The following is a 10,894-nucleotide window of genomic DNA, read 5'->3' as shown; positions in this document are numbered from 1 at the left end:
GGGGTGGGGTGCGGTGGAGGTGACGGGCCGGGCCCTCGGCCTTCCCCGTGCGGTGGGGCGGTGAGGGGTTCGGCGTTGTGCTTTGGCTTTGGGGGCCTTTCCTAGCCGAGCCAGGTTTCTTTGGGGGAAGAAGTGGGCTTTTGGGGCGGCCGGGAACCCCTTTGTGATGGAGGGAAGGCGGCCCGGGGTGAGGTCACCCTGCAGCAGGTGACCTCCAGAGGTCCCTTCCTCCGCCTCTGTCCCGTGGAGTGAAGTGTTGCTTTGTAGCCCGAGCAGCTGTGGGAACCGTGGCCTGGAGTTGTCGCTCCATCGCCTTCTGTCCTCCGTTTCTTCCCCCTGCCCTCTCTGTACCGCTCAGGAGTCATTCTTCCACTCCCACCCTATCTCCTTTCCTTCTTTGGTGTTTACATTCTTAAGATACTTGCAGGCTGTTATCGCAGCCCATGTATCCCCGTGGCAGCCCGAACAGGCAGCCAGCTCCCTGCACCAGCCATCACCCCTGCTCAGTGCTGGATCCCCCCGGTGCCTCCTCTTGCATCCTCACATCTTCGTTGTTTGGAGCCAGCCCCGGATCTCCGGATGGCTCTGCTTTCCTGCCCGCTTCCTCCTCCTGCCCTGGCCTTTTCCTCTGACGGGGGATTCAGCTCAAATCTCGTTCTGTTCTCTGCCCATATCCTAAGTGCTTCTCTCCAGAGTACAAAGCTGAAATTAGTGGTAGGCAGGGGGGAGAAAAAAGCAGCTTTAAGCACTTTGTGGATTGGTATCTTGTCCACCAGAAATACTGCGGACAGTGGCAGAGCTGTGCCTATGAGGATGAAGGCAGGGAAAAAGGGGCTGGTTGTGTTTTGCACCATTCATGTGCTTTGGGGGCTTTACTGGCCCCCAGTACATGACAGTAATAGGGCAGTGTGCCTGGCCCTCCTGCCCCACGCACGTGTATGCTGGGAGAGAAGGTCACGCCAAACGTTTCGCCTCCTTTCCTTCCCTCCTGCCGCTCCCAGCCTGGAGTCAGTGCTGAAGTCACTGGATTGGAAAGGATAACGGCACAAAGGGTGGAGCTGTCGCCACGGGGAAGAAATTAATTTTCAGAGAACTTTTGCAGGGCGGTGGGGATGTCCGGGTCTAGGGGAGTGGACGAGGGGATGCACGTGGTCTCCAGCCATTCACCACCTCTGCTCTTCGTGCCTACTTTACAAAGTTGAGTGGTGGGCTGAGTTATTTGCCAGCTCGGGAGGAGCTGGAGCAGCAGAGCTGGGAGGAGGAGCAGCTCCAGCCTGCTTGGCTGAGGACGAAGTCAGGGAGAGCATTTGCCCTGAGTCAGCTCTCCAGCACGGCACTTCTGGAAGGAGCTGAACTGGTTGGGATGCCGGACAAGTGGCGTGAGGTTAGGAGGAGGTGAAGGGTGGGGGGGAACTTTTTAGAAGGGAGTGAGCTGGAGGAAACCCTGCTTGTTCTCCATAACCATGGCCAGGGCTGGGCAGAGGGTGGGCTCTAGAAGGAGCAAAGTCCCCAGCATCTCAGACAGGATTTGTTCTCCAGCTCTGGTTGTAATTCCAATTTGATCTTCAGCCTCAGGCAAAGCGTTGACACGCTGTGTGTTTTCACAGCTGTTAAATTGCCTCCTGCACCTTTGTGGTGAGGGCTGGTTCATAGCGAGCCGCTATAAGGCTGTAATAAGTGAGCAGTGGGGAAGGTGCTGTGGGAGGTACCCCTGGGGCATGGATGCCCAGGCTGGGACAAAATGTGCCTGCTTCCCTGTGTCCTTCTCCAAAGCCTCGTCTGGCTTGTGGCAGAGCTGTGTTCCCTTCCACACAGTTTCCTCACCCCTATCTCTCTCTCCTATCTCTAAATAAATATCTCCAAGGCACCTTGTAGAAACCTCCCTGCTGCATATTTCTTTTTTTTTTTTTTCCTTTACTCTTTCCTTATCTTCTGTTTCCTCTTACAGGAATGATTGCTAAATGCAGTCCTCCTCCACCACTGGGTCCTAAACTAAACCCCCATATATTTCCTCAAAGCAATGTGGGGCTCTTCTTGTTTCTTATTCCCCCTATGAGAACTCTGCTTCCCACTCCCCCAGCATGCAGAAACCTTTTGTGGGTTCCAGCATGCACTAAACCTCTGCTTTGTCCTTTCCTCTCCAGCCAGATCTCCTCAATTTCAAGAAAGGATGGATGTCCATCCTGGACAAGCCAGGAGAGGTAAGCCCTACCCGAAGCCTACTTCTTGCCCTAGCCCTGTTGGTCGAGTTCCTTGTGTGAGCAGTGGTTTTTCCCTTCCCCTCTCATTGTGCTTGCTCCTGCTGCAGGTAACTCATGCTTGAGAGACCCAGCATTGTATTGGGTGCACTCTGAGCTGAGGGTTATTATGGGGACTTGGAAGGGACCTAGAAAAGGGGGGCAGAGCCTAGAAACGGAGAGGTCACAGGGAAGCACATCCCTCCTTGTTCCTGCACTTCCCTCAGTAACTGTCTATCCATTTCCCTCCTGTCTTTTCCCCTTCCTCCCCCTAACCCATCTGCTGGCAGTGGAAGAAGCACTGGTTCGTGCTGACCGACTCAAGCCTGAGATATTACCGGGACTCGAATGCCGAGGAGGTAAGCATTGGTGGTGTCTCCTCACCCCTCTGTTCTTTCCTGCCCTTGTCCTCGTAGTGACAGGGAGAGGAACATTATCACTAGCACAGGCACCTCATATCTACACAAGGGAATCTGTCCCATTCCAGTGAAGCTCTAGCATCTCCTTGAGACTTTGTTCTGACCCATCATTCTCCATCTAAAGAGCCCCTGGGGGCTGTCATGGTTTCAAGTGAAGAGAAAGGCTGACACAGGGGCAGATGGGCTGCCCTGGTGCTTTGCCACTCTTCTTCTTCCCATGCTTTGGTTAGGGTGCAGGCAGGTGGCAGGATCTTTTTAAGAGATGGGCTTTGCTTACACCCAAGAGGGTGGCTGTGCTTTCAGGCTGATGACCTTGATGGTGAAATCGATCTCCGCTCCTGCACAGATGTGACAGAATTTGCGGTGCAGCGCAACTATGGCTTCCAGATACACGTAAGTGCCTGGAGTGCAGCACTGAGGAATGCCTGGGTGAGATGGCTGCTCTTTCCCTGTCTGCATCCCTGACACAGAAATTCGGGCAGTGCAAACTTCATGGTGTCAGGATGGCAGGGGTAGTTGGTGGTGTGTCCAGCACTCAAAGGCTCAGAGTGCAGCCAGCTGTCCCTTTGCTGAGTGGTGACAGAGCCTGTGTCCTGTCTCCGCTGCAGACGAAGGATGCCATCTTCACACTGTCAGCCATGACCTCAGGCATCCGACGCAACTGGATTGAGGCTCTGAGGAAGAATGTGCGCCCCATTAGTGCTCCAGATGTCACCAAGTAAGAGCTGCCTGCTGATGGTTCTCCCAGTTGTCCCTTTCTTCAGGAGGACGCTGAAAGGTCCTGGGGAAGGGGGGAGCGGGGCTATGATGATGAGAGTGATGGGCATGCAGGAGGTGATGCTTTCTGGGGGACACAGCGTGCTGGCAGGCTCCTGTCTGCCAGCAAGATATTTCATTGAGCAGAATCGTAGGATTTGTTCAATTTGGAAAAGATCACTAAGATCATATAGTCCAACCACTGGCCTATCACCAGCATGTCCAGCAAACAGTTTTCCTCAGTGCCGCGTCTACCTTTTTCTGGAAAACCAGCAGTTCCTCGCACTGCCCGCAGAAGCCTGCCCCAAAACCCATTTTTTAAGCTCCATTTTGCTGCTGGAGCTTGGCTGGGGCTCAGGGTGAATCCTCCCCACCTCCTGGGGAAAGCCTGTTTACCCATACATGCAGACAGAGCTGCCAAGTGATGTGATGCAACCACTTTTCTCTCACACAAGGTTTTTCACAAGGCCGAGTTGAGCAAAAGCTGAGCCTTGCGTTTAACCAGCAATGCAAGGGGGCTGTTTGTCTGTTCTTTTGCAGTGTCTGTCCTTCACATGTTATTGTTGTGGTTTCAGGCTATCTGACTGCAACAAGGAAAACACAATCCGTAACTGCATCCCACCAAAGAGCTCACTGCGAGTGGACGAGCAGCAGCAGCCAAGTTCTGAGGGAAGCACCAAAGGCAGCACTTGGAAAGCGGATGGGCCACGCCATGCCTTTGACTACGTAGAACTGTCCCCCTTGCAGCAGGATCCCCAAAATCAGGGGTCCCCACCGAGGACAAGAGGGAGCTTGAGGGTGTCAGAGCGAGTGTCCAAGCATGAGGATCTAGAGCGGGATTTGGCAGTGCGTTCAGAGGAGAGGCGCAAGTGGTTTGAGAGTCCTGATGGCAGGGTTTCCAACAGTGATGGCCCAGGGGGAAACTTGTCCCGCAAGGTGGAGGAGCCAGACTTGCCTGCTGCCCCACTTTCAGAGGAGCAGCGGGCTCGGCTGAACGAGGAGATAGAGAAGAAGTGGCTGGAGCTGGAGCGCTTGCCCTTGAAGGACTCACGGCGAGTGCCCTTGACAACACTGCTGAACCAGGGCAAGGGGAACCACGGAGATGCCAATGAGGCACTGAAAAAAGAGGTGAGAGCACTTTGGAAGGTGGTTTTCTGGTGGACGCGATCCCTGCAGCTTTGTTCCTCCCTGGTGGCTCTGCAGAAGAGCAAGGCCACCAGTGTTGGTGGCATCGCTTGCGTAGATCTCTGTTTCCTGGCAGTGTGTTTGCTATCTCCTGTCTTGAACTGTTCCCAAGTCAACAAACACATCACCTCCCAGCCCTGGGAAAGAGTTTGAGCATCTCTCTTCTGTCCCTGGCACAGGTCCAGTCGCTGCGGGCACAGTTGGAGTCCTGCCGGGCCCGAAACGAGAGCCTTCGGGAAGCTGCCAAGTCCCAGGGAGATGGCCACATGCCCCGGGGGTACATCTCTCAGGTGAGCAGGATGGGTGAGCCCCAGGCTGGGAAATGCCGGAGCCTGGACTCATTGCCAAGCAGGTATCGCTAATCATTGGGTTGCCATGGTGGCCCTAAATAGGCTCGGTTGTGATCAATGTTAATTACATAAAGGCTAGCGTGTGTATTAAAGAGGCTGGAGTTGGCAGGAGGCAGTGGCATGCACATGCTGTCAGGAATTCAGGATCTGTCATAGTTGAGGGAAGGGAATTTGGGTTCCTGGTGAGCTCCTGTTGCAATGGACTGGCTGCACCCAGCCCAAATAAAACCACAAGTCACATGGAGCAGTTCACTGATGCTGTACGATCTCAGTTTGCACTTACAGCTCACGGGTCTCCATGTGGTCAAAAGAAAACAAAAAGGAGCAGGGAGAAATAGCATTTCTTCCTGAGGCTGAACTTCACCTTTCCCAAAAGGTCTCATTCTCTCTCAGTTTGCCTTAGAACCATTTGAAAGAGGGGGAGAACAAGCTGGTGAATTCAACAGCTTCTTAAGAATAATGTTTTGGCATGATTTGATCGCAGGCTAATCCTCCTCAAGGGCCTTGGGGCATAAGTCCAAGATGGAAATGTCTTGCTTTGCTGTAACACAACTTATCTACAGCACTGGGCATTGAAAGGGCCAGCCACCAGAAAAAAGTATGAGCTGTGCAAGAAGATCACTAGCAGTCAGGCTATGGGGAGGGAGGTGTCTGTAACAGCGCCCAGCCAAAGGAAAGGTGTCACTTTTCTGAAGCAGAGGCTCAGTTTCCATCAATTCTGGGGATGCTGCTTTATTTAAAAGGTAAATAGCGGGATGTGGTTCAAGCAGTACAGCCTGGTGGAAGGGTCTTGGCATCTCTTGATGGCTGAGTTGTAACAGAAGAGGAATGTTTTTTCCTCTCCAGAGCATGCAAGGCTCACAAGATTTATGAGCTGAATGTTTGTGTTTGGTGATAAAAGTACCAGGAGAAAAAAACATCACAGGAAGGGATCTCACTTGTCTCCAAATGGCCCTGGACTAGGGAAGGGTTTGCAGAGTCAAACATCATCTCAACAAGGTGCCTGTCCTCCTGTCCACATGTCTTAGAGTATTAGAATCACAGCGTATCCTGAGTTCAAAGGGACCCACAAGGACCATTGAATCTAACTCCTGGCTCCACATAAGACTACCCAAAATTCAAACCTTGTGTCTGAGAGCTTCCTGAACTCTGGCAGTTTAGTGCCATGACCACTACCCTGTCCCAACCATCGTCTCAGTGAAGAACCTTTTCCTAACCTCAACCTGAACCTTGCCGTGGTATCCCACCTGATTGCCCCAATGCAGCTCCGTGTTGTAATGTGTCTGCCACTTTCACATCCCTCACTCTTCCATCTTACTGTCCTTTCCCCGGCATGACAGGAGGCCTGTGAGCGCAGCCTGGCTGAGATGGAGTCGTCACACCAGCAGGTGATGGAGGAGCTGCAGAGGCACCATCAGCGAGAAATGGAGCGGCTGCGGCAGGAGAAGGAGCGGCTCCTTGCAGAGGAGGCTGCAGCAACAGCAGCAGGTAGGAGCAGAAAGCAAGATGTGTCCCCACTTCCTTCCACCTCTCCCAAATGTCTCTGACTTCTGCCAGAAACCTGTCACCTTCCTGTCCCAAAAGTCTTGTAACTTGAGTCCCACTGCTGAGCCTGCTGTTTGGTCTTAGAGGAAGCTTGGCTTTTCTCCAGCCTATGCTGCAAGGTCTGGTCATGCTGGGATGCCATTTATTAATCTCCTTGGCAGCACTTGGTGCTTTGGGATAATTCTGGGAGGTGGGAGTTGCCCAGAGGGCAAGAGGGAAGGAGGAGGAAGTGCAGAGACACATCTTTGAGCCTGAGGCACCAAGAGCTGGCTCAGTTGCCTAGCTGCGTTTCTCCAGATGTGCCCAAGCTGGCATAGCCTGATCCTATGTCTCCCGTTGCATCCCTCTGCAGCCATTGAAGCACTGAAGAAGGCCCACCGGGAGGAGATGAACAAGGAGCTGGGCAGGACACGAAGCTTTCAGCAGTGTGGCTCTGTCACAGACGCCCTCCAGAAGCAGCACCAGTAAGAAGTCTCTCCTACTTCCCTTGCTCAGTGCTTTGGGCAGAGTCTATTGGTGGCATGGGACACCAATGGTGGCAGGGCAGCAACAACCTTGTGCCTCTCTGGCAGGTTGGATGTAGACTCGCTGAAGCGGGAGCTGCAGGTGCTGTCAGAGCAGTACTCCCAGAAGTGCCTGGAAATTGGGCAGCTAACAGAGAAGGCAGAGGAGCGGGAACAGACGTTGCAGCACTGCCAGCAAGAGGGGAAGCAGCTCCTCCGGAAGAACCAGGCAAGAGAGGGGCTTCCCTGCCCGTAGGAACCACAGAGCATCCTCGTTCTGGGACTGCCCCTGTCTAAATGGGGTGTCTCTTTATTCATATTATTCTCCTCTGAATATATTGTTGGGGCCAGGACAGCAAGAGAGCCTTGTGGCTGTGCCATATCTGCCTTTTTGCCTGCAGGAGCTGCAGATCCGCCTGTCGGATGAGATTGGAAAGCTGCGAAGCTTCATCACCTCGCGGTGCTCTGGGGACCGATCTCCGCAAAACAATGAGCGCAGCTCCTGCGAGCTGGAGGTATGGGGTGCTTAGGATGTCCCCAGCAGTTTGGGCTCAGAGTAGAGGGGACTGGGAGCCACGCAAGGCTGCAGGACTGTGCAGGAAGGAGGTGCGCAAGCTTCCCCTGCGTGTCTCTCCTGGGGCACTATGCATCACTTCCCGCTTCCTTCCTCCTCCACCACCACACTTGTGCTAGGGAGGACGGCCACTACCCAGGCTGTGTGTCTCTCTGCTTCCCCCTGCCTTGAGTCACCGCCTGCTCCTCTCTCCTGAGCCAGGTGCTGCTGCGTGTGAAGGAGAATGAGCTCCAGTACCTGAAGAAGGAGGTACAGTGCCTCCGGGAGGAGCTGCAGATGATGCAAAAGGTTGGTGCTTCCCTGGGTCTGCTGGCTGGGACTGGGTGTTGCATCTCTCTCTCTCTTACAGCAAAGTAGAGGGGCTAGGAGGCAGCACAGTGGCTGCAGGTTTCAGACAGGGTCATTTGGATGCTCAGGTCAAACCCTTGTGTCATGTGTGCTCCTTGTCCCTGCTTTCTTCTGAGCGACACTGTCTCACTGTAGTATTCCATTAGGAGGACTTAAAGTGTGGCTACAAGGAGGGTGGAGCTCTGTCTTCATGAGGAGCCCCATGGAGAAGACGAGCAGCAGTGGGTGTAAGCCGTACCAGAAGTTTCATCTTGATATATAGTTTGTTTTGTTTTAACACTGAGAACAGTGATTCATTGGAACAACCGCCTCAAGGACATGGTGATATCCCCACCACTGGAGGTTTCCAAGAGGCAGTTGGACAAGGTTCTCAATAAGTTCACCTAGGCTCCCTTATCCCATAAAATGTTGAACCAGCTGATCTTTCAAGGTCCTTTCAAACCTGGGCTGTTGTATGTGTGCTTCTGTGAAATCGTTGCCCAGTTTGGGCTGAGGTTCAGGCTTTGGGCTGTGTCCTCCCTCACCCACTGGCTTCACCTTGACATCTGAATACCAGCTTGAGAGTTGCTAACTCTTCTCCCTGCCTGGCAGGACAAGAGATTTGCCTCAGGGAAATACCAGGACGTCTATGCAGAGCTGAATCATATTAAGGTGCGCTCAGAGCGAGAGATTGAGCAGCTGAAGGAGCATCTGCGCCTGGCCATGGCAGCCCTGCAGGAGAAGGAATCACTGTGCAACAGCATCAGCAATTAACGGTGAGCACTGAGGGGCTGTTATGTTCTTCCCTCCAGGCTTGAGGGGCTGAGATCCACTTACTTTTGACAGAGGAATAGAGACAAGGCATCTTCCTCTTGCTCCATTTGGTGGTCAGTGTGGCTATGGCTTGACCCAGCCATCTTCCTCCTTCTTGCAGAGGCAAGCATAGGGATAGGGCAGTGTGAAGCCATTATGCATGTTCTGGTGTCCAGAGCAAGCCTTCAACTTGCTTGAACACTGTGGCCATCAGGCTTGGGGTCACACTGCTCTGCCAACATTTGCTGGTGGGCGCTGACCAATCTTGAGACACGTGGGATCAGAGCAGGCATGCCAAGCATGTCAGAACCTCGTAGAGTGGAGGCAGAAAGGACAGCATTTCTGTGCTGAGTGCGATCTTTCCTTAACCTGTTTTATTTTTTTCCTTCTCTTTCTAGGTCTTCTTCATTTGTTTCTCTGTTCTTGTTTTTTATTTGCTCCGTTCCTCACTTAAGGAGAGAGGGAGATTGGGTCTCATCCATTGTCACCTTGGCGACACATCTCTCTCCTCAGCCAGCTCCTCACTCCCCTCCCAAAGCTTTCGATGAAGCCTTTCCAAAACCTTTTTGCCTTCGTATCTGAGCACGTTATTTGGAATGGCTCCTTACATGCACCTTCTTCAGGATTTTATATGTGAAAATTATATTTTATAGAAGAATTTTGTTTTCCCTTGAGAATAAGAGGAAATGGAGAGGGAAAGCTTCTACGTCACCAGCATTTTCTAACCAGAGAAAGAGAATATACTCCCCACTTCCTCAGCCCCCCCTGCTCCCAGCCACGTATCTGCCTTTGGCACTCCCGTTCCCTCTCTTCACCTGTCTCTGGGGCCCCATGGGGACGTATGGGGACACGTAACAACACTACTGCCCCAGCACCCAGTGGAGGAGACACCCAAGCCATAGGAGGAGGCCGCCTGCCGCAGCTGCACCTACCTGCAACTTTGAAAGAGGAGACCTTGGCACGAGGCTGCATGATGGAGCTCTCAGTGACTGTCCTTCAGCTCTGCCTTGGCACAGCCTCAGCTCCTGGAGCCTCCCCACTCACCCTCCCTCGAGCTGGGGAGAGCCCGACATTTTAGTGGCAGAGGAGCTGCTGTTCTGCCACACCCTTCAATTCTTAACTTAATAAAATCTTCCCCTTTTGCTGAGAAAAATGTGTTTGCTGAGGGCAAATTTCTGCGCTGAGAGCAATTTCTGCAGCTTCCTGCCTCATTTTGAAGCCAGCAGCTCTTTTGTGACCACCAGGAGCAAGGGGGGAGATCTCGGGGAAGATGAAAGGAACGGCAAACGTTCTTCCTCCCTCCTATTTTGGGCTAAAAAATATGCTTTGCTCTTTCTAAAGGGTGCTTAAGGGAAAGCACTCAGAAAAGGCTTCTGGCTCCTTTCCTGGGCAAAGCCAGCACAAAATCCAGTAAATCCAGTTGCGGGCTTGCATCATGCCTGAACCACCACCTTGAAGATGGGATGAGCCCTGGGCGTGCCATCAGCCAGAGATGGAATGGCAAAGCTCCCAGGCTGGGGGTGGCAGCCTTGAAGCTGGGGAGCTGTGGGGACCGTGGTTGCAGGGAAAATGTGAAGTTTAGGGCATGGTGTTGTACGCATGTTTTTTAGGGGAAAAAGAAAACACACTTTTGCATCACCAGTGGCTTAATTAAGGTTGTGGGGTTGCAACTATCATTGGGGGTTGCAACCCCTGGGAGTGGCCAGCCGGCCCCTTCCTCAGGTGCTCCTTATATTTGTTTGGGTTTGGTGTTTTTTGTTTTTTCCTGATTGGGGACTGCTGTTCCCGATAAGGGCTTTGCACCAGCATGCTGAAACATGTTGCTGCTGCCAATCAACCCCTTCCCCAGTGCCACATGTGACGGGGTGATACTGGCCCTACGGCTGCCCCATAGTGATATCGCCTGGCCCCAGGGCCATGGCTGTGAGAGGAGGCAGCCAAAATGTCTGCCTATTTTGAGCTTCTTTGGGAAGTAAAAGCGGGTTAAATGAAATTTTGCCATGATGAATTTGCTGGCTTTCCATGATGGGGTGCAGCACGTCCACGGCGTGTGTGCTTTGACCATTTAAGATGAAGTCCTGAGGTGGACGTGCAGGAATCCCAAGGGTTTTGTTGGGATGATGTGTGGGGAGAGAGGAGGAGGATGAAGTCACTGAGATTAGTGGGAGATTGCTGTGCCAGGCTC

The 10,894-nt window shown here is 52.9% G+C and overlaps 1 protein-coding gene across 3 annotated transcripts in view; it reads left to right on the top strand.

Annotated features, from left to right (window-relative positions):
- The window catches only part of TRIOBP (TRIO and F-actin binding protein), a 14,935-nt gene extending 5,071 nt beyond the window's left edge, over positions 1–9,864 (top strand). For 2 of the 3 annotated variants that reach the window (XM_031554453.1, XM_031554452.1), the window contains 13 exons: positions 2,145–2,201; positions 2,528–2,596; positions 2,960–3,049; positions 3,265–3,374; positions 3,988–4,540; positions 4,777–4,887; positions 6,288–6,435; positions 6,845–6,956; positions 7,065–7,224; positions 7,397–7,510; positions 7,771–7,857; positions 8,509–8,672; positions 9,108–9,864. In XM_031554453.1, coding sequence (XP_031410313.1) covers positions 2,145–2,201; positions 2,528–2,596; positions 2,960–3,049; positions 3,265–3,374; positions 3,988–4,540; positions 4,777–4,887; positions 6,288–6,435; positions 6,845–6,956; positions 7,065–7,224; positions 7,397–7,510; positions 7,771–7,857; positions 8,509–8,670 — 1,773 coding nt within the window. In that variant the 3' untranslated portion in view covers positions 8,671–8,672; positions 9,108–9,864. Of the gene's footprint in view, positions 1–1,348; positions 1,385–2,144; positions 2,202–2,527; positions 2,597–2,959; positions 3,050–3,264; positions 3,375–3,987; positions 4,541–4,776; positions 4,888–6,287; positions 6,436–6,844; positions 6,957–7,064; positions 7,225–7,396; positions 7,511–7,770; positions 7,858–8,508; positions 8,673–9,107 lie in introns of those variants that run through there. The other variant, XM_010711197.2, reaches the window with a different exon arrangement.
- The last annotated feature ends 1,030 nt before the right edge of the window (positions 9,865–10,894 follow it).

The sequence above is a fragment of the Meleagris gallopavo genome, chromosome 1 (assembly GCF_000146605.3).
Source record: "Meleagris gallopavo isolate NT-WF06-2002-E0010 breed Aviagen turkey brand Nicholas breeding stock chromosome 1, Turkey_5.1, whole genome shotgun sequence".
In the NCBI taxonomy this organism is placed as follows: domain Eukaryota; kingdom Metazoa; phylum Chordata; class Aves; order Galliformes; family Phasianidae; genus Meleagris; species Meleagris gallopavo.
The sequence above is the reverse complement of the archived record's forward strand: the minus strand, read 5'-3'. Positions and strand labels throughout refer to the sequence as shown.